Source organism: Cavia porcellus, unplaced genomic scaffold (genome assembly GCF_034190915.1).
Source record: "Cavia porcellus strain 051 isolate PalLab524CR breed Dunkin Hartley unplaced genomic scaffold, mCavPor4.1 scaffold_9, whole genome shotgun sequence".
In the NCBI taxonomy this organism is placed as follows: Eukaryota; Metazoa; Chordata; class Mammalia; order Rodentia; family Caviidae; genus Cavia; species Cavia porcellus.
Genome location: NW_026947492.1, coordinates 73,168,992 through 73,193,953, shown reverse-complemented (window position 1 = coordinate 73,193,953; position 24,962 = coordinate 73,168,992). Strand labels below are relative to the sequence as shown.

The following is a 24,962-nucleotide window of genomic DNA, read 5'->3' as shown; positions in this document are numbered from 1 at the left end:
AGGAGCAATCAGTGTAGGGTCACGTGCCTTCTGCCTCAGGACAGAGACAGCTCACAGTCTGTCCTGAGAAGCCTGCAAAGCATTCTGGACTGGGCAAGCGGCAGACCTAGGGGCGCACTGCTCACTGCAGTGTACTTCATAGGCAGAAGGCTTGGACTTTCTCTGAGGTGATTCTCATTCCAATAAAAAAACTCAGGGAGCCATGTGAGGATTCTGCCCTCACATATGCTGCCCTCCAGGAGGTGCGCAAACAGAATAGCATGTAGGAAGCGAAGAGGGGCATGGATGGGTGCCCACTTTAGCTGTTCACTCTTTTCATTTATGACACAAAATCTGGCACTGTGCACCTCAGCAAACTCTATCTCCCCTGTTTGGTTTTGTTAATAGCCTGCCCACACCTCTGTCTCCTTGGATAGCCGAGATTCCTTTCCGTCCAGGGCTTATTCTCGGCCCTGGCCCTTGAAGCCCATCCCTAGTGGCCTGCATCATCAGTGAATCCTGGGTCTGTACCATCGCTCATGCTTGGGAGCAGCTTAGTCCAAGTCTGGCTGTAAGCTGGGCACAGACTGGGCCTGTAGTTGAATCTGATAGAGGATCCTGGCAGGAGATCCAAGCCTGGTCTAGATCTTCAGGACAGGAGCTGCCTTCTACAGAGATCCTGCCCTGCCCTTCCCTCCCATCGGCCTTCTTGGGGGAGTGCTGGTACCGCAGTTTCCCGATATAGCTGTCCCCTCCCCTAGACAGGTCCGTTGGGTCCACAGAGATGAGGTAATTGGAGGTTTTACTCTTCTTTCTCTTCCTTCCCGCCAGGAGGAACACCTTGGGGGTGGAGCAAGGTCACGTTTTAGGTCCAGGTTGATCCACACCCATTCACCAACACAAATGCCACTAATACCAATGACTCCCATGCTTCAACTCCCAAATGCACACATGCACACATGCATACATATGCTGGCAAACACAACACAGGACTGCAATGAGCAGGCACACTAGTATCATTTCTCTCTCAGGAACTGAAGGGTCAGTGTTGGATCCAAAGATTCCAGTCACATTCTGGTCCCTAGGCCAGTGATGACAAGCCTTTCCAAGCTTTCAATAACAAACAGTTTGCTGCAGCACAGGCGTGCCATAGGCTCACCACCCTGCTCTAAATCCTTGAGCCTGACTAGGTGAAAACACACACAGAAAGCAGCCTCACCTTCTTCCCATCCTCACGGTCCAAGTGCAGGAAATAGGTGGGGTACATGCCCCGATCCATCCCCTTCTTGTCCCGTGTGATTCGGCATTTGATGGTGATACCCTGGGGAGCTGGCCTGAGTGCAAATTCCTCAAGATCCTGGACCTCGACATCCACTGGTGGTTCTGGGGCTGCTGGGGTGGGGCCTGAGGCTGCCTCCTACCAGGAGGAAAAGTAAGAGCCTGAGCCCTATAAACCTTAAGGGTCAACCCTGGTGGTTTAGGATGTTAATCTGCCTTCTGCTGTGGGGGTGAGAGGACAGGGCAGGATCCTGGGATGTGGACTGCCCCATGCTGCTCTGGGATCGGATGCTATCTTCTCAGCCCTTCCCTCTCCTCAGCAGTCCTAGGCAGTGGAGGACAGGAATAGGATTATGTTCTCTCAAAGTGTCATCCTGCTCAATTCCAGCCCCACCCCCCAAACTCGCCAGCCCCCTGATCTGGCTGAAGAGATTAAGAGCCAGAGAAGCTGACAAGCACCTGAGTCCCACCTATTACCCTCACACCACCAGTTGCCATGCAACCTCCTGCTGTGGGCTAAGGCTCCTCACTCACCCTGGTGGACTTCCTGCTAGTGGCAGAGCTGGGCCGGGTGTTGCTGTTTAGCTGGGAGGAGCTGGAACTGTTCTCATCCTCATCCTCCTCTTCCTCATCAAAGCTCATGCTACTGGAGATGCCTGGAGCGAGCAGAGGAAGAGATGAGCAGGGAGGATCTACAACCCTCCCGCAATGTGTGGTCACATGCAGACAAACGTGCAGACACTGACTCACTTGCACCTGACACAGGCAGACACACAGCCACTTGTATGCACGTTCATGTTCACATACACACTTCCATGCATCCAGATACACACAAGCAACATGTTCTCTCAGGTGCACACATGAGCCGGGGCTGAGCGCAGTCCTCTGAGCACCCCCCCACCCAGTTTCAGCTCAGTCCCTGCATCTGCCCAGTCCTCACTGGTGACCACAATGCCTTCCTGTCAAGGTTTGCTGAGCTGAACCTGCACGGAGAACCTTATTTTCTACCGTTAACAAGCCATGACTCCACCAGAGAGAGGGCCTCACACCCAGTTCTGTGAGCAGGGCCCAGTGACTTGTTTCCCCAGCCTGCTCTGAGCCTGCATCTCTGCTGTCCTCCACTGTCTCCCCTTCCTGGAGCGCCACCCATTCTTGAGCTGTCTCCATGGCTTCTCCAGGAAGCTACCCTGGAGTAGATTCTCAGTGTGTGGCACTGCCAGGCTTCTCCCCTCTGCCACCTTCTACCAAAGGGTCCCTGGGGGAGGGCTCTTGCTGATGAGTCTGTCTGGCAGCAGCTTTCTCGGGAGGACTTGCTGTATCTCTGGCAGCCTGGCCCTGTTCCCCCTCATTCATCAGACAAATGAGTAGCTTTTTCTAAGAAGCAAAGGGGAAAGGAAATCTGCCCCCAAATCTGGGCCTCTTGGGGAAAGGCAGAGCTGGGCTATGGGCTAAGTGCCCCAGTTTATATTTCTTTCCCTTAACTTGACCTTTTCTGGGTCCCTGCCCAAGCCTCCCATTTATCTCTAAGTGTGCCCTCCCCCACAGCCAGGGAGGGTCTGCACCAGACACAGGAAGGCCAGGCTCTATCAGAAAAGTCTGCCTAAGGAACCTGGGATTGAGCTTTGGTCCCAGCTGGGCCCCCGTGGGGCTCACCCTTCCTCTGCATCGTGGCACGGAGGTCCTGCCCGCTGGGCTGTGCGCCCCCACCGGCTGCTGTCTCCCCTGTGTCTGTGTCCTGGTCGTGGTCCGACTGACCCACAGTCAGAATCTGCACTGGGCCTTGGGCCTCAGACTTGTCTTCTGCCAGTGCTGCCGGCCCGCCGGTGCCTGCAGGCCAGATACCCCTGAGTCACATCCAAGAGGGACAGGAGGTTCTCAGATGTCCGTGAAGAGGGTGAGGGATGAGTGGGAGAAAGACCCTCTACAAAACTTCATTTGCAAAACTGATTTTTAAAAACACTATTGACTGCTGTCAGCCTGTCAGTGATCAGTAAGCTGTGAAGGGATACCTATGGGCTGGGACTCATCTGCTCTTCCCCCAAATTAATTGTGAAGGGTTGATTTGAAATACCCTGCGTTCTTAAGACAGACAGCAGCCATCTACAAAACCAACTGCACAGGGGAAAACAAGAGAGAGAACAAGGATCTATCTGACCATAGCTGAGGTCAACAATCATTCATGGACATGGCCAGCTATGAGTTATTTTTAGTGCTGGACCCTCTCTCTCAGTCTCTCAGTCTCTCAGTCTCTCTCTCTCTCTGTCTCTCTTTCTCTCTCTCTCTCTCTCTCTCTCTCTCTCTCTCTCTCTCTCTCTCACACACACACACACACACACACACACACACGAACACACACACACTAACACGCACATCATCAAAGACATGGGGAGACCTCTGGAAGAAACACTGTGGATCTTCATCCCACATCAAATTCCCTGTGCAGTTGCTACCGCTCTACTGGGAGAAGCAAGGCTCAGCCCACACAGGTGGCAGCCACTCTACCTGGCTGAGCTAGGGCCTGTGTGCTATGAGCACCAGAAGCTCATGGACCTTGATACATCACTGTTCAACTACGACACAGTGGCTTGGAAATCACAGCCCATCAACAAGGCTTCAGGAAACAGGATATCTAGCCCAGACAGGACTTGATCCCTAGGGATCTTTGCTCTAGAAAGGAGCAGAGAGAACAGACCCATGACCCAGAGGGTGGGGCTGGGCCTGCAGCAGGGAGTCTAAGGAAGCCTACATGAGGAGGAAGTGTGGAGAATGCACAAGAGGATGGCTGCTGGGAGGCAGGAATCCCCTATCAAAGGAGTGTCCTGGCCAGAGGCCAGAATGGCGGGAGCTAAGGCTAGGCAGGGAAGGACATAAGGGTGGCCATACTCATGGGCAGCCCAGACACCCCAAGAGTCAGACAAGGCCCGTAGGCTAGCTGATAGGGGCCTGAATACCAGTTCAGTTAGCAAGATAGGCATCCCCAACCCCACAGTGGGGACTAGGCCTCCTCAGGGGGCAGCGTGTGAGAAGGCAAGCTAACCTTTGTGCTTCCCCTTCTTCTCCTTCCTAGAGGCCCCACTCTGGCCCCCTGATGCGGCTGCTGCCGTGGTCCTCTTGGCTGCGGCTGGTGCTGTTGGGCGGGCGGCTCCCAGCTGCACACTGGCCAGTGAGTTGGCCTCTTGAACTGCTCAGGAGAGAACCCAAAACAGGAAAATGGGCACTGGGTGAGGCCAGACTGCACCCCAGGGTCCCCAGCACAGTACTTCCCACCACTTCCCGCCACCTGTATCCCCAGCACATGTCCCTGTGTACCTCCTGAACCCCCTAATCCCCACTAGGCAAAGGTCCAGGGCAGGCTCTGCTGGGAGGCGGTGCCTCAGCTCCATGTGACAGAGTCAACACCAGGCCAAAGCCATGGTCAGCCATCAACCAATGCTCTGGGCTAGCAAACTGTTCTGAGTCCACGCAGGGGCAGGGCATGTCTGTGAGAATGTGGGTCACAGGAATGGAGGAGGAGGAGGACACAAAGACTGCACCTTCTTGAAGAGATCATGGCCAGGGTAAGCTCAGGGAGCCTGCATGGCCCTCGGGCATCGAGACTTGGAAGCACACAGAGGAAAGTCTCCAGGGTACATAGGGCCACACACATCCTTAGGAAAGACTCAGAAAGGTTGCAGCCGGAGGGCTCCACATTTGCCACATGGCATGACCCCAACCTGCTCACAAACATTGAAGGGCTTCTGATTGCTGTCATGGTAGAGACCAATACTCTGTCTGTTTGGCTTCTCCATCTTCCTTCCCCTGACAGAACCACACCACTGCCAGACCATCCAGAATTCCAGCCACACCGGCTCTTTCAGACCCTGTACGCACTGTACCCCGCCTTGCCACAGGGCCCTATCCTGGCTGTTCCCACTGCACATGCCATCATTCCCTGTTGTATAACTCTCACTCATCCTGCTGCTTCCAGGTGCAGGAAGCCATCCTGAGCTCTTTAGGCAGGCAGGTGCCCTGTCTGTGCCTCACGGAGTCTGTGACCATCTATCTCTAACAGCCTCCCTACCTGGACCATAAGGTCCATCAAAGCAGAGACCACACCTGTCTGTGTTCACCAGGGACCAATAGCTCCTTATCCAGAGTCTGACACAAGTGGGTCTTCAATACATCACAGGGAATGGACACATGTGTGCCATGAACGAGCACAGCAGCAGGTCAAAAACTTTCCTGGGATGAAGCCTTAGCTCCACCTTCCTCTTGGAATATCCCTGTATTTAACACCAAGAGCCAGCAGAGGGCACAGGAGAAGGCAGCTAAGGCCATGGGAGTGGTGGGGAAAGTCTCAGAAACTCCAGGTCCCAGGTCAGCATGGGGTGAGCAGCCTCCCCAGGGTTTTGTCAATTACTGGGAGACAGACAAAGACTGGGTCCCCAGAGAAGCGGCATGCACCTCACAAAGGTCAAATGTCCCTTGTGGGGAAGGACCTGGAGGCCAGCCTTGCTTTGGAGTCTCAGCAGGGAAGAGCAATCAGCTGAGTTTGCAGTTCCTTCAATTTTCAAAGCCTTAAGACAGATTTTTCCCTTACTTTATAGTGTAGAAAACAGATCCAGAGAGGATAAGTGACTTGTTCATAGTCCTAACAGAACAACTAAAGCAGAGTGGCAGGACCAGGAACTGTCTACTGCTGCAGCAGCTCACACTTTCAGAGGTGCTCTTTCTCTCTCAGCACAGCACAGCCTTCTCAGCACAGGCTCAGGCCCACAGCCAGTGCTCAAGCAACCAAACACCTCCACATAGTGACTCTTCAAGGTGTAGGCCTCCCATGCTGAGTGGCAGGGCCGCAAGTCCTGGAGACCAGGCTCCCACCCCAAAGGCATGTGCCAGCTTAGGCAGAGCTGGGGCACAGAGGGCACAGGACCAAGGACAGTGGTTGCCTTCCCTTCAGTGCCCCAGCCTTGGCATGGCTCCCCCAGAGGAGTGGAGAAAAGGCTGCCATGAAGAAGCTGCTACAGCAGCTAGGCTGAGGTCCCTGACCTCCTCCTGAAGGGCCTATCAAGTGGACTACAAATGTGTGAGCAAGGCCCATAGTGCCAATCTGAGGTACACAAGGAGGGATGATCTTGAAGAAGCTCTTGTCAGGGAGAGGAAGTGTAACATGATGGAAAGACCACTTGGGAGGCTGCTGAAACCCTCTAAGCCCACGCTTTATCAACCACGTGGCCAGTGAGTCAATGTGAGGAAGCAGGAACAATACAGGCAAAGCACCAAGTACATACTTCGCCCTGGCAAGGTCCAAAGACAGCCTTTTTATCAGAAATAAGGTGGGCTTCCTCAGAGAATCTGTGTGCACACAGAGGGCACCATGCTTACACAACATGCAAGCTACAATTTAGGCAGTAGGTGAAGGAGACCAAATTGCTGCCTCTAAAGCACAGACCAGGGTGTGGGTACATCAGGGGCTTGTCACAAGAACCTGAGACAGTGCAGGTCTGGGGGACAATGTCAGCAGTTCGATGTGGCTGGAGGATCCAGGTCAGAAGGAAGCCACAGAGGGAAGAAAGCACCAAAGCTGGTTCCCACCTACAAAAAACAGCTGAGAGCAACCTTCTCAGAGTTCCTATTGCATTTCATGGAAGAGCCTCCCGCATGATCAGCATCAGTCCAGCAGAGGGCAGTGGTGACTGCTTCACTCAAGCTTACAGACCAACCTGGCCTGGGGCCCTGACCCTAATCCAGGTAGGAGGGAGAGTCCTGTGCCCAGGGAAGTGAAGGGGCCATTCCCTCCCCAGGAGAAGTGGTGGAGAAGACAGATCTGCTAAGAACTGAGTGTGTGAGGACAGCAGTCGGAAGCTACAGGTCACTAGAGCTCTGAAAGAGTCCGGAGACAGGGGCAGGAATCTGTGGGTCATAAGATGGAGGACACAGAGGGCTCAGGGAAGGAGAAAGCAGGCAGGTGTCCCAGAAGATGCTGGCTGGTGTGGGTCAGGCTGCTGGCATGGATTCCTCTCAGGAGACAAGGCTGCTGGAGAGCAGATTCTTCTACTCCTAGGCGTTCCTCCTGCTCTCTGTTCCAATGCTCCACGTTAGAACCTTGGACCTTTGAACTCCCAAATTCATAGTTTTAGGCTTTGGCTTTAACAGCTTAATCAGAAGGTGAGAGCCTGAGCACTCCGCCTACCCACTCCAATGTCCACTCAGGCTGGACGACACACTCACCCAGACAAACCCTGACAGGACAAGACCCCACCTGCCCAGGTCAGCAGGAAATCCCTGGCGGGTCCCCAACAGCACAGTAGAGTGCGCAGCAACTCTGCAGGGGTCTCCCAGGCTGGCAGCCACGGGAAGGAGGCAGGGTGTACCTTGGTAGCTGGTGCTGCCACTGCTGCTGAGGTAGGACTCCACCAGAGGGGCCTGCTCCTCTGACTGCCGGGCCCGCCGGCTCCGGGGCCGCCCGTCGGCATTGGCCTGTACCATCAGGGGCTCCTGGCGCTTCTTCTTCTGCTTCTGTTCCAGCAGGGCCCGCTAAAGAGGCACAGAGGAGGGTGGGCTCTCAGGGCTGCAGAGATCACTCTGCTCCCTGCACCGGGTGGCAGCGGTGGCACTGGGATCTGGGGTCTGAAGCCCTCCCTGGGTCAAGGCATCCCAAGATTTAGGGTCCAGGGAGGAGTGATAAAACTCAGCCCAGGTGGCTGCCTTGGCAGGATCATAGCACAGACATCTAGCCCTCCAACTGCAGTCATGGCAGCTGCCCGCCTGACTGAAGCCCCATGCAGCGGGCAGGGTTAACAATGGCTGGTAAAGAAGAGAGCCCACCTCTCTTCTCCATTGTGAAAGGTCACTGGGCAAGAGGGACGGCCCTTTCCCCGTGTCCTCGGGGACCCCAGCCCAGACTGTCCCTTCAGCCAGCCCCAGCCTCACTCACCTGCCGGTCAAGCTTCTGCTGCCTCAGGTTGTTGCCCTCATCATCTAAGACACTGCAGAGGGAGAGAGTGGTACTCAGGGCGCATCCACAAGAGGGCAGGATACAGCCTGGAACCTGCCATACCCGTGGGTCTTTTACCTCCCTCCCATCACCACTCCCCGGTCTTGTGAACCCACGTGGTGGAGGAAGGAAAGACGGAGGCTGCCATCTAGGAACCTGTACAAGACAAAAGTCTTGAGCTGTATTTCTGCAACACTGGGATTTTGTTTCCTGCTAGTACCCACTGCCACAAGGACTTCATAGGCAGACTGGCCCCTTAAGAACAGAACGAGACACCCCTATTCCCAAACCTCTGAACTGGATCAGGCTTAAATGAGATTTGGAAGAACCTATAGAGAGGCATCAGCCACAAGCCAGGCTCAAGGTCTGTTTCTCAACCCAGGGCCTGCTTCACCAGATTTCCTCTTCTCCTCTCCGCCCTATGTGGAAGAGGCTGGGTCCTTTGGGGGCAGACCCTGTTCCCTTCCCAAACTCCTGGCTCCCTAGTATGCAGAGTGGAGGTGTGATGCCATTGGCCTCCCTTTCTCCCTTAAAGAGGGCAGTGGATCCCCTTCATGTGGGAAAATGAAGCTAAGAAACCAAACAGTGCCAGAGAAGGACTGGGGCTGGACGAGATGTCCACAACGTAGACACAACAGATCAGTGCACAGCACAGCAATCAGCCACCAAACTCTTCCTGGACCACAGACGTGGTACAAGCAGCACGGGGTATAGCAAATTGTTGAAACAGCCTCATCTCTCCCAGGCTGCACTGTCTCCAAGGAAGAGCATGCATAGGGCGATAGTAACTCAAACCACTTAGCTTTCTTGCTAGCTCAAGACACCCCGGGGTCAAATTTAATTAAAAAAAAAAAAAACAAACAAGATCTGAACAGCTGAATGGGATGGGGATGGAACCTGCAAACCTGAGCACTAGGAGCCCCAGGCAGCTCTGGCACAAGCATATTGAATCCAGCTCCTATACCAGACCCAAATGTGGGTACCTGTTCAGCCAGACCCAAGCACATCAGGATTGTATGGAGCTATAAGGAGTGTGTTGCTATATCTCATGTGTATGTGCATATGCACGCACCCACTTATGTAAAAATTGGGCATTCTTGCACGAAGGTGGATACAGTCTGTGTAGAAGGCAAAAGATAAGGATGAAACATCTTTTTAACTGGCTGCTGTCTCCTCACTTACATCTGGGGTGGCCTTTCCTGGTGTCCGTGGCTGCTCTGCACTTTTGAAGAGCCTCGAGTGTGCTGTGAGGCTGTGCACAAAATTGCCTCATTCACCACACCCTCAGCTGCCAGCAGATCATAGGAGAAAACGCCATTCGCCAGACATGCCTCTAGGCCCAAGTCTTCTTCAAACAGCCTGCTTGCCTAAGAGGACACGGCCAGGACCTGAGGACCAAACCACTCCCTAAATATTTGAGCTGGCTGATACATTATGGAAAGCTCATCCCACAGAGGGCAGAGGGAAAAGCTGAGGGCCCACAATGAACAAGACTCCTGTGAGTCCTGCCAGCTGTGGGAAGCTTGCAGCTCTCCACCGTCTATACCTCACGTCAGCGGCATGGCTGAGTGACCCAAAAGCAGAGTGTGCACAGACTGCTGTGGTTTAGAGCTGACACATCCCCCAAGTCTCCTATGTTTAGAAGGTGCTTGGAGGGGCACATACTTGCTATCGAGGGCATGCCTGGTTAAAGGTGGGTCACTGAGATGGGAGCTGAGAGAGTGTTCCTGTCCCCAGCTCCTTCCTTCCTCTCTGCTGGCCTGGTGCCAGGACATGAGCCTGCAGCTGCCTAGTATCAGTAGCACAACTGGGACTGACAACTACCCCTCTATCCACCTGAATTTGGGCAACAATCCAGGCCCAGTCCTCCTTCCACTGTCCTAAGAGTAGCAGAAATAAAAATAACACAGACCCAGGAAATCTTCATAAAGCTTTATTCCAGAGCACATGAACAGTATATGACCTTCAGTGAGCTTTTCTCCCGCTCAAACCTCCTTAAATCTTTACACATAAGGACTATATCTCCTGCATGTGATTAAAACAGTGAACTCTGGGAGATCGTGCATGCTGGGAGCCCCTGACATGATTCAGCACCCTGTCAATCATGTCTGTCACTTATCCAGAGTCCACTGAGAGGTACCTGGGGTCAGGGACACATCTTTTAAAATTTGAAAGCCTGATTCTTCATCTTTTTTTCCCCCTATTTTCTTGCTTTCCCAGCACAACTATTTTTGCTACTTTTTTTATTTCTCTTGGCATGGACTTGCCCTGAGCACACCTTCCCATTATTTTCAATATATATAGCTGCTTTTTCTTTTACCATTGGGTGTACACTTGTAATTATTTGCTCACTATATACAAGAATCTAGAATCTATTTCTTGGACATACCATGCAGTATCATTTCCACCATACTATTTTTACCTGGAAGCCAGCATACTATGGAACAAACCCACTGAAACTGTGAGCCAAAATAAAACTCTCCTCCATTAAGATGAAAGTATCAGGTATTTTGTTCCAGTGACCAGAAAGACATCTCAGAGGTACCTACCACCTCACTCACCACCCAGGGTGAGTTCCAGTACCCAGAAGGAAGGGAGTGTGCATGGCAAGGGTAGCAGATGCCAGATGCGGCATGTGCCTGGCTGAGAAGACCATCTAGGAGAGCGTACAATAAATCCACCAACACCAGGAGGCTCAGAGAGTGGGTGTGACACATGGGTAAAACTGGGTTCCTGGAAAAGCACAGGTTTCTAGGGAAACTGCAAGGGCACCAGGCAGACCACAGCCATCTGGAAGTGACGAGCTTGTACTAGGACAGTGTTCCTGGCTAAGGACAATGCATCCAAGCACACAACATCTCTCCTGAGTGAATAACAAAGAATCCCCAGCACACAGCAGCATGTGGTGGAGAACAATGACAACAATGATGGTTGTCCCCAGGGAGAGAGCAGAACTGGAGCTCCTCTCTCGTGCTCAGCAGGCCCAGCTCTGACCCCATCCAGCTGGCCCCGCCTCCTCATCCCCACTGTAGCACCATTCCTGGGGTGTGTGTCTTTCTCACCAACACCTCCCAGTCTTTCTGATGGGTACCGTTCTAGATTATACTACACAATAACCATGCAAGCAAACAGTAATGGCTTTTTAATGACTCTGGTGCCAATTATGGAATCACTGCCAAACCCAGGCTGCCAGCTGCAGCCCCGCCAAGACTCAGACAGACAGGATTCTGATGGATGGGTCTTCTAGCTGACCCTGGCAGCTCCTTCATTATGGTCACCTCCTGCTGGGGGCCAGACCAAGGAGACCTGGTACAGCACCTGCCACTGGCTCTGGCCTGCAGTTTCCACCAATCTACCTGTTCTGCCCAGGGCTAACAAGGTCACAACTTTACCTCTCAGGGAATCAACCCTTCTGCTTCCACTTGCTCCCACAGACGCCTAGGAAGTAAAACCATCACTGACACCAAGGGATCAAAGCATGGGGAGGAAATTACTTTTCCTGTAAACCAGAAAATCCACACATCACCACCAAGTTTAAGAAGATTGTTTCCATCCTTTTCTTTTCACACTACACCTTCAAAGCTCCAGCTAACCCACTAGAACTAACTAGAAGCCTGGGGGCCAGGACAACCCAGGGACAGACTCAACTATCTGGATACTCTCCATACCCATTTTTCTCTCTCTTCTTGTCCTCATTCTTCCGTCCAGAAAGAATTATAAAACTTACCCCTGCTGGACCCAGGAATCGGATAAGTAGCTGTCAGGGGAGGCCAGGCCACCCAGAGTGACTGGCTGCAACTCTGCCTTATGCCAGACTCCAGCAAGTCCGCATCTGTGGCTCCCCATTGCCTAGCAACTGCATGGCATGTAGTGGGAATGGGGCAGCTCCAGAAAGGAGAGGACCATGCTGCTCACAGGAGTTCCAGTCTCCAGGGCTGGGGCCAGCTGCATTCCAGCTGGTGGTTCACAGTTGCACAGGTGCACAGAAACCTCACTCTGGAGGTTAGCTGGCCCTGCTGTGGTAATTCAGAAGTGCACAGGCACATGCCCCAGAATCAACCTACTTGAAGCTCTCTTTTTAAAAGCAAGTGCTAAATGTGATGCTAGTGCTTAGTCATGCAAATGAAAATCAAGAGCCATGGCTGGCTAATTGAGGAGTTATTAGCAATGGCCAGAAATGAAGCGATGGGCCCATACCGCAGGGTACCTGTGAGGCTAAACCTAGCAGCAGAATGAAATAGTTGAGATTCCTGCTCAATCAGTAATCAGTCATACTGCTTCCCCGAAAGCAAAGGGCCAAGAGAAAAAGGAACCCAGAGCCATGCTTAGGTGCAGCCCACAGAAAAACTTTCTACAGTCACAGCCAGCTGGTGGAAGCATTTGGCAGGGATGTCACAGGGAGCACTCACCCAGAGTGCACTCTAGGCTCAGAGTCTCCTTCTATGACTTAGAGCTATGCCTTGCAATCAGGGGTTCAGGAAGCCTCACTACAGCGGGAGGGCCCTCATGTGTGCTGAGAGCCCAGATGCAGGACTAGGAAAGCCGGGGAAGCCCTAAAGCAGTGATGGTGAACCTTTTGGAACTTTTAGTGATACAAACAGCCCATCAAAGGTTCACCACCACTGCCCTAAAGGTTGCCCAAGAATAACTACTTTGATTCATAGGAGTGAGCATCTCATCTGTACTGGGAGATGCTGGAGACACAGCCAAGAACCATATAAGGTCCATGCTCTCAAGAAGTTCATGACTTAGTGAGGGAAACAACAGCCACTGGCCTCAGAGAACGCAGACAAGGGCACTGAGGATGGCTGGTCATCACTTGTACTCAGCATGGTCCTACAACACACCTGGGCCCAAAGTCCCTCCTGCTGCTCAGACTCAACCCCCACAACCACAGCTTTAAAAAGGTCATAAAGTTGTACATCATGGATATTTAATATTCCTCAGGAATACTGGCAGAAATGATAATTGTTGGTGATAACAGAAAAAAATAGGCAGAACACTATTACAACTGTTTGACTTTATAAACAAAATGGCTCCCTTTTAAATCAGAATGCGAGAGTAATGCACAATCATTACAAACTCAGGCAAAATTACTCATAAGAAGATTATCACCACCTATCACTGCTTTGAAGAAAATGAACTGGGCCCAGGGGATGCAAGACACGACTATCACAGAAGGAGAGAAATGCTGTTAGCAGAGCTAACAAGTCAGCTGACCCCTCTTCAAGGCAAACACCGCATCCCAATTCTGATGCTCTGTGAAGTTAGGGAAACCTTGTGCCAGTGAAAGTACGTGCACATATGCTGCCCCAAACCCCTAGGATGCACATTAAATGTCTTGTCTGTGTTTTGCTCCAGTTATTTCTGTGACTATAGGCTTGCCTGCAACCAGCAACCCAGTTATTACAAGAGGCAGTTTGTACCTGCTTCTCTCAGGTCAGGTGTCACATTTTGGAAGTATGCTCCCTCCGCCCAACCTTTCGTAGGTTCAGTACACACCCAGAAAGACGCAGCAGGAAAGAAGGGTCCTGGCAACTTCTGACAACAGTCCACCCTAGCTGGAACCCACCCTTCCTAGTTGAGAACAAGAAGACAGAGTGATAGAGGAGTACAAAAAGCAAGTAGGGCAGGGCCACAAAGGTGCCCACCTGCTCCTCCAGGCTACACTTCCAGAGGGGCAGGATTCTGTGCTCCTGGCTGAATGTGGCACGGAGAAGAGGTGTGGAGAGTTGGGCCTGGGCTGGATCAGACACTAATCGCTTCTTGCAGGACACCAGTGTCCTGCAGGACAGTCATTTCCCAGAAAAGACCCTACCTCACTAGGATATCCTTTCTCAGGAATGGGCTTAAGCCTAGGACCCCAGCACTCACTTGACAAGCTGCTTTAGTCCATGGGGGCCATGTCCTAGGCTGGCCAAGCCTGTAGTCTGCTAGATCCTTAAATGTAACATCACCCCCAGAGCCATAAGTATGACCCCTCCCATCTTCCTCAGCCTCAGCCACCACCCTGTATCTGAAGCCCCTTCATACAGGTATTTCCCTGGAGTTTGCTCAGTTCACAGGTATGGCCCAGGCACCTCTGATGAGCCTAGAAAGGATACGTGATATTTCTGGGAGCCACACTATCTTCTAGAAGACAAGCCAAGAAATTCCAGGATGCTTCAGAAACTACTTGTGCAACTAACCTGGATGTCCTGTCTAGGGTACATGGCCTTGAGTCAGCACAGCCCTAGTCCCCAGTTCCCAGTGGGAATAGCTCTCTGATCTATTTAAGACCAGTGTGAATGTGTATGTCTGCAGGAGATCCTGTGTGTGACACATATACACACATACGTGTACGAGTGTGTGGGGGGGGCTCAAAATAACTTAGGATCCTGAAGTTCCTATAAAAATTAGGAGCCACAAGAATTCAAGACAAACCCTGAAATTTCCAGGCTAATGACAGCTTCCTGTTTGCAGAAAGATGTGCTCTTAACGATCCATGAGCAGTTTCAGCTGGTTTTATTTGGGATGCTGTCTGGACAGACTCATGGACAAGCTCTATGAAAACTTTCAGTTAGTGACTGGGATTGGGCTCCTTCCCCGGAGCAGACAGTGTTGTTACAGGATAGGTCTGCCAGGCTAAGTCCTGCCACCCACAGGCATATGCACCTGGGTCATCAATAAAAAGTCCTTAGCAGTCCAGCACCCTTTTTACCCACATGCCTCTCCAGGAGGCCTAGAGACAGCCCTGTAGCCTATAGCAACCAAAGAGCCAATGGGTGGCCGAGGATCTGGCGCTGCCATGGCAATGAGCTCCGTCCTTAATAGAGATTGGAGTAGAATGGTTGTCCGGGAAAGCCTGTACCTGTGTGAGGCCCACAGCCCACCCAGCCTTCTGCCATACAACTGGAAAAGCCCGCCAGCGTTGGATCGGACCACTGTATCTGGGAACAGAGGAAGGTGGGCTTCCCTGAGTGTGTCTGAGTTACTGAGTACTTTTGAACACAAGAGAGCAGTTCTATGTATTGTGCATCCAGGTAGAGACCTGGTAGGAAGCTGATTACCGAGTCTGAAAGATAGTCAGTAGTACTTGCGAGTGTCTAGTAGGTATCAATAACTTCCAGAGGCAGGATGTGTATGTGCACACATACTGTATGTAGGCATGTACCTGCGTAAGCAGAAGAACTGATGTATTTCCATAGCTGAGATCTGTGCTCCTCTCGCTAACCGCACCAGACGGCGCCCACCCTCGGCGAATACCTACACACAGTATAGATGCACCTGTGTAAGCCGAAGATTTGATGTCTATAGAAATATATGAGTGCTTGTGTATATGAATGGCCATGTGGTCTGGGTTCAGAATGAGCTGTCCTCAAGAATCCACGCTCTGAGAATGTGAACTGGCCAGCAGGGGCATCTTTGGCCCAACGCGAGGACATGCTGTGGGTGCAAGTGTGCAGATGTATGGCTGTGCGTGCGCAAGCTATAAAGGCGAACGGCTCGGGTGCTAGGCCTAGGAGGGGCAATTTGCGCCCCTCCTGTAGGCAGCCATAAAGCCGTTGCCAGCAATCCAGGCAGACATGGAGGTGGAGCTGGTTTGGGGTCCCAAAGTTGGGGTAGGAAAGACCAGCGTTTCCAACTCACTCCCCCAGTGTCGGAAAAGATGGGGAGGGTAGAGGTGCCCTCCCACCAGCCGGCCCTAACTCCCGAGTTTGGGGTCTGTGGTGACCCGCCCAGGCTCACAGAGGTGGGGGTGGGGTCTGCCCGCGCCCCTAGAGGGGATGGCGGGCCGGCGCCGTACCTGTAGGGAATCCAGTCGGAATGCGGTCTGGAAGTCATGTCTCCCGAGGGTGGGGTGGCGGCTGCGGCTCCGGAGGTCAGGGCCGGTGGGGGCCGGCGCGAGGGCCCTGCTCAGCTCCTGGGCCGCCCCGGGCCGCATCCTCCCGGGCCGGGGCGCTGGGCCCCGCCGAGGCCCGAGCTAACGCCAGGGTCCCAGCCTGAGCGGCCGCCTGCGCGGCGCGGTGGGCGGGCGAAGCGGCGGGAGCGCGCGGGGCGGCCGCGGGCGGGAGCGCGCGCCAGAGCGGGAGAGGCCGCCGCCCCGCCCAGCCCGGCGCCCCCTTTGCAGCCCGAGCCCGAGCCCTGCGCGGCAGCCGCGACCACCCGCCTCCACGGCCCCGCCTCGCGGAGACCCCGCCCTCCCCGGGAAGGGCGGGGACCCGCGAACCGCGCCAGCCGGCGCCCACCCTGAGCGAATAAGGCGCTGCCACTCAGAGCGGGTCCCCGAGCTTCAGGGCCTTGGTTTCTCCCGTGGTGGAGCAGGGATTGTTCCGATACTACCCATCTCTGCTGAGCAAAGGGAAATCGCTGCCCAGATTGAGCGGGGCGGGGGCGGGGCAGGGCCGGGGGCTCGGGCGGTGCAAGAACAGGTGCATGGGAGCTCCAGGCATCGGCCCACCGGCAGGTTTCACATGTCTGCTGTGGCTTTAGTAAAGGAAATTCTCATTGGGGTCCTTCTTATCTTGGGCTCAGCAGTCCAGTTGGGGAGGGGTCACAATTGCAGTCTATTGCATTTCCGGCCCTTTTTAAATTTTAGTGTCTAATCGGCATAACAGCCTGAGAAACAACTGTATCGTCCATATTCCCAGAGAATGAAGTCTCTAGGATGCTCCCGTCTAGAGACACGAAGCTAGGAAGTGAAGGATCTGAAACAGAATTAGGACCTCTGTCCTCCAAAGGCCCTTTCCAGGAGTCATGAGAGGCAAAAACAATTCCACAAGCATCGTCCTAATGTCCACAGGCTGACAAGGTCCTGGCTGTGACCAGGACCCATTCTAACGCCAGCAGGGCAGCTCAGAGAAGGGTGGAGGAGGGTGCACAACAGGGCTGGGGAAGCATCCCTGGGCTTGGATGGGAGAGGGCTCTGCTGAGGAGGAGCACAGTCCCCACACAGCACATGGATGTCCTCATGCGCACCCTGGAATCAGCAGCACCACACAGCACGAGTGGGCGAGAGACTGGGGCAATGGCCAGCAAAGGCTGAGGGAGGACCCTTCACCTCCACCCCAGGATTCTCCCAGTTTCTCAGCCTTGCTTTATCTGGCCCATTAAATATAAAACGCAATATTCAAGATATTTGGAGCTTTGGCTGGATGTCAGGAGCTGGGGTCATGTTAGGTGCTGTCTGCATACTGTAATTATTTTACTCTTCACAACACTTAAGAGGTAGGCAGTGTTATACCCATTTTACAGCAAAGGAAACAGAGGCCAAGAAAAATCTTGGATCTTGCACAAAGTCTTACAGCTGGTCCATGGTGAAGTTAGTATTCACCCATAAATATCTGGATCCACAGACGTTATCCTCAGCTCCTTCCTGCCTATCACAGTGCATGTAGTACCCACATGCAGGCTCCTTTCAAGTTTCTGGAGCACAAGGCAGGTCTGAACCATCTCTATCTGGCACAGCATCAATGCTATCTCAATGCTGTTATCTCTGATTATCAGACTCTAAGAGCGATCACTGTTGCTGGAGACAAAGAACAGACGAGTCACTTGGGAGTATTTACAGTGCAGAAAACAGGGCTGTTTTCACCTATCGGCCTCACAGAAAAGGCTGGGCCTTGCCTTGGAGGCCATGAGCAGCAGCAAAGCCCCTTCCCTGGGGCTCTCTGTCCTTGAAGATAGAACCCTGACCAAAGCAAAACGCTGGGGGCTTTGAGCCTAGGAGGCCCTCCCCTCTAGGCCACCAGCAACTATCTCTTCAGAGATGATTACAGACCAGATGACTTTCCCTTCAAAAACCTGAGGCTGTTTCTCTCCCTTTATTCTCAAATTATCTGACACCTTAAAGCAGTCAGAATTAAGTTGGAAGGTCTCAGGAGCCTGGAGTAATTGAATCTATTAAATAGATACTTTAGGTTCTGTCCTAAGGGAGCAAAATCTGGAGGCAGATTGAGGTGCACAAATAAGGCAGTTCTTCATGCCCCTTCCTACAGAGGCTGCATGTGTTCACCCAGGACATGGGGAAGCCAAGGGTCTGTGTGACAGTGCACAAATATGTGTGTATGTGAGGTCTATGAGTGCGTGCACACAGTGGGTGGGGGAGCCAGGGAGCCCATGTGACAGTGTGTGGGACACACTGTGTGTGGGAGAGGTGGTCCTGTAGCTGGAACAGGTCTACACAAGAACATTGCTGGATCTGTGTTAATGCATGTGGTACACAGAGAAGATGTCGGTGCTGTAAGGGCTTATGAGTATTCACACTCAACTCAGAGCTTGTAAGAAATTTTTCCATCCACAAGCATCCCTGGTTGACATCTGATGTTTATGCCCTTGAGTTCATCACGAAGTCACTCCAGGAAGGCACATGAAGAATGTTGAACTGGGCCATGGAAAAATTTGGTTTTTATACAACTCCGCTATATATTCTTGAGGAAGGGCCTAAAAATTTTTCTAACACAACCCCAGGAACAAGGTCATCTCTTGTTTCCACACAGCAATCCCAACATGCCTTCCACCTGTCCAAATCCTATAAGAATGAAATATCTGCCATGAATTTAAATTCTCCTCATTGTATTTCAGGCATTTTCAAACACAGTGATGGTTTATGATGGGGAGAAAAGCAAAGCTCTACATCTGAACTGGAGTTCAGGGCCAGCCTCTTGGCAGAACCAGCTCACCCAGGGAAGGAGGTTGGCATTGTGGAACTTATCCCTTCCATTTGGAGTCGTACATTTTCTGTTACTTAATGTAATAGTTTTACTGAGTGAAGGCCACCTCTTGTGCACTTTGGAGGCAAAGAGATGTGAATAATAAATAAATACCCATTCTGACTAGGCCTTGCTTCGTGGCTTGGCATCCCTGACCTTGAAGTCAGAGGAAGGCAATTCAAATCAACCAAACATCTTCTTTACTCAAAGGCTGAGACAGGTCTGCCGTGGCTTTGGCAGGGATCAGGTACAAGGCTGCCACCAGGGAGCTTTCAGTCTGGCTATAGAGGTGGGAGAGATAATGAGTGTATGAGTATCAAGGTGTTGGTGTTACAGTCCAGGTGTACAGAGTGCTGGAGTTTGGGGTATAGAGGAGGGACAGTCAGTGGTATTGGGAAAAGGAAGGTCTAGTTACTGCAGGTTTTTCTGAAAATGGAAAAGAAGGACCATCGAGCTGGGCCTTGAAGGATAAAAATGATTCTGATAGGCTGGTAAAGGAAGGGGAAATTTCACTATCAGCAAGATACTATAATTGGCTAGGCACATGCTCACTTCAGTGAGCATGATATGGGCAAAGTCATGGAGACAAGAGAGTACTTCATTAATGCATTTAAAAACCAAGGCATGAACCAGCAGGGTGGCTTGAGGGTGAGTGATTTGTGGGCTAGCGATGGCCTCTATCTAGCTCAGGTAGGGTCACATATGTCACCCAGCACACCAGGTTAAGAAGTTTGGATTTTATCCTATAAATAATGCAGAGTCACTACAGGATAGAGTAAATAGCCCACGTGTAATCTCCCGGGAGCAAAAGCGAAGACAGGAGGAAAACAGAGCTAGCAAGACTGCAAACTACTAGATGGCTACTAGGAAAGTCCAGGACAACAGAAGCAGTCCCATGCCTTTTTAAAACTGTTGGGCGGAGCTCATGAGAAGATGGCAGTGTAAGTGTGAGTGGCCTGATGGCACCCTCTGAAGCTCCCATTTAAATAACTACAGAGTACACAAAGACCATTGTTCCACTGTCAGTGATTAAAGTGAGATAAACAGTTGTGTGGGTATCTTTCATTAAATGCAGGGTAACCATGAGTAGAATTAAAAACAGTATGTCTACCTTCCAAATCACGGCTGAAGATAATATCAAATAATCTATACACATGCATACAAATACAGAGGTCTGATAACATAAAACTCATAGAGCATTAAAACAAGGTAGTAGGAATAAAACCAAATACAGTAGTTCTGAAATGAACATAAACAGCCACTGAGCTTGGATCGTACATCACACACCATGAGTGTGTGCTCTATCGGGCACTCCTCCATCTATTTCAAAGGCAAATTTGGTGACAGGACAATGAAATGGAACTCTTCCAGCCCAGGTTCCAGCTGAAACCCTGAGCTAAGAGATACCACGTTCTGAAGTTAAGTGGAATACACGAAGCAGGACCTGGAAAAGCCTGGGTCTATGCCATTTGTTGACACTCATCTTTAGTACATATAGAATACGAGAGAGACTGAAAACAGGGGTTGTTGGGGCTGAGGAGGAATTTTAAGGAGTCCTTGGTGTCAACTGATTCCTAATCATTGAGATGAGTGAAGGGAGCTATTGCCTTCATTTCATGGTCACAGAGTGAAGCCTTGCAGAGTACCCCTAGGGGATCCTATTCCTGGCTCTGATGGCCATGGGCCTCAGGAGATGGGCATATGACTCATACCTGACAAGTCCAAAGAGCAGGCAGCAGCTGGCCGCCTTGATGGCACAGGGCGTGCTGCTGCTTCTGGATCAGCTCGTGTGCGAGGTCTGGAGGGCAAAGGAACTACTCACGGGAGTAGCTGCTGAGAACCAGTGTGGGTCCTAGCATGACAGCCAGATGTGACTGGCTAAGAGGGCTCCCTCATGGGAGGAGGTGACACCAGAAGAGGAGGGAAGTGCGGGTCTTCCAGGGCCCAAGAAAGGTACCAAAGGATGAGCATCAAGTAAAACAAGGCAACTCAGGAAGAGAGCACAGCAACGGTGCTCTCCAGGTGTGGTCTCCAGGACCCCACAGAAGCACCCCAGTGAGAGAGAAGGACAGAGAATGTGCAGTAGCTTATCAGACCACAGTCACTGAAGAACTGGCTTGCTGCTCCTCTCATCACCCTACACTGTGGACACTGAAAAGCACTGGTCATTTACAAGCTGGACCCTCTCTGCACAGGCCTGACAGCATGCATCAAGCAAAAAGAATTGGTGTAACTCTGCAGTTCCAAATACAGTTTCTTTAAATTCTAATGAATAAGAAAGTTAAATTACTTAATTACAGGAAGATGTTTTGGCATCTGAAAATGGCCAGGAAAGTCCCGGGATCTACCCTAAAATATCATCTAACTTTACGGACAGAAACAGCCCCATAGAATAAATTTAAAGAGACTATGGAAACCAAAATAAAGCTCACTTTATTCTGGCATCTCATGAGTCATGCCTACTCAGTTACACAAGACTCCTCTCATTTAATCCTCACCACAATGCTACAAGCTAGGTACTATTAATATTATCCCCATTTTACAGATGAAGATACAAAGGGGTACACATCTTCTTCTTAGTCATGCAGAAAACAAGTGATAGAGTTCAAATTCAAACTCAGGCAGCAGAGGATTCTAAAGCTGATAGGCTTAACTACCACCCCCTAGAGAAAACCACAGAAGAGCCTTATCTCTTAACTCATTAGTTCATATTCCAGAAATCTGGGCAAAGGAAACATACAATAAAGTCAAAAGTTAATGCATAAAGATATTCATCAAAGTTTCTTCCTAACAGGGGAAGGCAGCAAGGGTGGCGACAAAATATCTATCATCTGGGACTTGATTAAGTAAAGTAAGACCATGTTCAGAGGATGGGCCACTAGGCATATTTCATACAGAGTTTTAAAAACAGAGGAATGGGTTTATGAACCAGGATAAACTATTGTAGGAAAGTATAACATCCTATTTTTAAAAAGATCCACAAATTGGTACTATGTGAATGGTCTCAAAAAAAAGGAGCCTAGTTGTAATCAACACAGTCCAGTGTTATCAGCTCTGCCCCCCAGGGGACCACATTCTCCATTCCCAATGGTTCCTCCTCCCAGAAGCTTGGGGCTCCTTTTAACTCTAGCATTGGACAACTGCAGCCTCCTAATTATGTCTCAACAGCACAGCCCACATGCCGCCCTCTTGCCCTATAGACATTATACTGATCAATGTGCAATGAGTTTAGTAAATAAAAATTGTAAAGCCATGCAGGTTGAAATAGTCAGTACAATATAGTAAAATGATATCCAGTGGCAATCATATTCTAATGTATGAGTAAGGTGGTTAAGGTGGCTATATTCTAATGCATGTATGTGTAAGAAAGATCTGCAATTCTTAGCTCAGTTATTTATTTTGCAGGTAGCAGGGAAGCCAGAAGATGCTGAATCTTATACCTGTGCTTCACCCAGTCTACCCTGCTCCATTGTGAGGTATTTGTAGAATGTTTCCTGGACAAGGAGGCAGAAACATAGTGATGTGCCGCCCCAACACACACGTACACACACACCCTGCCATGCCTGGCTCTCCCAGGAGCAGGGGCTGTTGATTTAAATAGGAAGAGGACTTCACAGGTTGAAGCCCAGACCCCTGTGCTCAGCCTCCAGAAGGGTTTGTTTTACTGGCATTATTGGATTTACAGATAAGCAAAAAGGAATTAAGCTGATCAGGAAGAGAGGAGCTCTCATTTGTTCATAATGCAGGATTTATCTAGAAGGGCCCTGTCCTTTGTCAAACAGAGAGCTGCTTCCTTTATATCCTCTAGGCAAAGGACATTATATATTTTGTAACCTTCCAGAAAAGCCTGTATGTGTTTTTGACCTGGTTTTCCCCATCATCTAAGGAAACCAAGATTATTTAAAATGTGAAATGCATTTTAAAGAATCCTCCTCTAAATCTGCAGGTATGCCAAGCTATGCCCAATTTCTCTAGCTGGAGAAATCAGTCTGAAATGTAATTTAAACTACTTACAAAATTTACTATCCTAAAACACACTTTGTGCTCCATGGCTTGTCCTTGAGGGTGTGCTGATTCATATACATCAGACTCTAAAGTCAGCAGGTCGCTGAAAATGAAGGGACCTGAAAGGTAGAGCTACTGGATTGGAGTCAAGCTGTGCTACCTCCCTGTCTCGGTTTTCCTACCTCTGAAATGGGGATATAAGGCCCAAGACTTACAGATACAGAAGGCAGAGAAGAAAGAAGGCCAGTCCCAGCTTCCAGTCCTGGCTCTCACTTTGACCTTGAGTAAGTCCTCCCTCTGTTTCTTAAGGAAATCAGGACAATTTCTAAGGTTCCTTCCAGCACTACCTTTCTCAGGTATTTTGACTTTTACTAGCAGGAATGTTAGGAGATGGAAGATGATTGAACTGTGAAATAAAGACAGAATTGTTGTATTTTATAGAAGAAACACACAATCGTGAATACAGGCCAGACTTAGGAGAGGAGAATTGTTGTTCTCTCTGTTCTGCTGACTCTGGGGGACCAGGAACCACTCTTCTAAGTTAACCGCAGTTTTGTCACGTGTTAGATGGAGGGAACGCATGCCTTGCCTACTGTGCCCGGTCATGAGACTGAGCCAAGAAGGAACACAAGCTTGTGAATGATGTCAAAGGCCCAAAGCACCACAAAGATGCGACAACACTTGGTCATTAGATCTCCTACTCATTGGGCCCTCGTGGACAGCCAGCACCATGCTAAGCACTGGCTTGTATTCCTTCACTGATTGCTCTCAGGAACTCGGAGGAATTATTATAGCAAAAGAAGCAGGAACACTGGGAGGTCACAGCACAAATACTTATTCAGCCTCAGCTAAAGCCTGGGCCATGGGGCCACTGGCCATGGAGATGAGGATGAAGACAGGTAGTCCCAGCTGGTGCTGCCCTGCCTGTGCTCTAGGAAGGAGGTGGACATGGAGCCTCTCCCTGGGCATCTCTGAGCTCTGGCACTGGGAGGAGATGATGTGTAGCCCCTCTTCTAGAGCTCCTCAGGTGAGCTCATTCGGGGCTAGCGGGCCAGTTCTCACCAAGGCTTGTCCAGCTTTGTCAGATCTTTCCTTGGTTCCGGTCTTCACTGCGCCCCACCTGTCCTCTGAGTCTGTCTACTCTGCAGTTACCACCTACCTGCAGCAGCAGAGCCTGCCCCTTCCTAGTCCTGCTGCCTTGAGGCTGGAATGCAGTGATTGCTGGGGGCGGGCAGGGGCTCAGCTTAGCAGCACACAAGACCCCAGATTCTGACCTGGACATCTCATCTCAATGGCCCACGTCCCAGCCTTCACACTCCTCAGGACTTCTGGGGTCTCCCTGGAGAAGGGTGAGCTGGATTGGGTCTCAGAATGGACTTCAGAGGTCTCTATCACTCATGAACAGTGCCCTTGGAGGTGCCCTGTGTTTTTATAGCTCAGGTCACATCCACGTTCCAACTCTTCTCTATGTCTCTACTATATTGTGTCCCAGTACCAAATACATCTATTTTTCTGACTTAACTCAGTCTATCCTTTTTTTCATTGGGAATTGAATCCAGGGCCTTCACAATGAGCTACAGCCTCAGTTTCCCCTTCCTCTTTTTAAATTTGAGAGGGTCTTGTTAAGTTACTTAGTTGCTCAGATTGCAGTCCTCCTGCCTTAACCTCCCAGACTGCTTGCATTATAAGCATGTACCTCCATGCCCAGCTTCAACTTATTCACAACTATGTCTCACCCCTACCATCTTGGCTCTAAAAGACTTAGAGATCCTCCTTTGACCTCTTGCAGATGACTAGACATTTGCTGATGTTGTCACATGATCTGAAGACATCATTATTGTCTCCTATGCCAGGAAAACTGAGTTCTAGGACTGAGTCCCTGGCCTCCATTGACCAAAGACAAGACCTTTCCCCTGTTTTCTTAGCCTAATAAGTCAATCTATGAGATAAAAGGCATTCAAATAGAAGAAAAGGTCAGATGGCCAGAGACTCACCCCTAACACTGCCACCCACCCAGAAGACAGGTAAGAGAC

The 24,962-nt window shown here is 50.9% G+C and overlaps 1 protein-coding gene across 9 annotated transcripts in view; it reads right to left on the bottom strand.

Moving 5' to 3' along the window:
- Positions 1-24,962, bottom strand: part of Tub (TUB bipartite transcription factor) — an 88,730-nt gene that overhangs the window by 7,396 nt on the left and 56,372 nt on the right. For 6 of the 9 annotated variants that reach the window (XM_063256688.1, XM_063256690.1, XM_063256693.1 and 3 more), the window contains 7 exons: positions 8,174-8,225; positions 7,611-7,773; positions 4,295-4,438; positions 2,911-3,084; positions 1,792-1,913; positions 1,199-1,396; positions 707-819 (listed from right to left, as the gene is read on the bottom strand). In XM_063256688.1, the coding sequence (XP_063112758.1) occupies positions 707-819; positions 1,199-1,396; positions 1,792-1,913; positions 2,911-3,084; positions 4,295-4,438; positions 7,611-7,773; positions 8,174-8,225 (966 nt within the window). Of the gene's footprint in view, positions 1-706; positions 820-1,198; positions 1,397-1,791; positions 1,914-2,910; positions 3,085-4,294; positions 4,439-7,610; positions 7,774-8,173; positions 8,226-15,386; positions 15,479-16,019; positions 16,320-24,962 lie in introns of those variants that run through there. The other 3 variants (XM_063256686.1, XM_063256691.1, XM_063256692.1) reach the window with 3 other exon arrangements.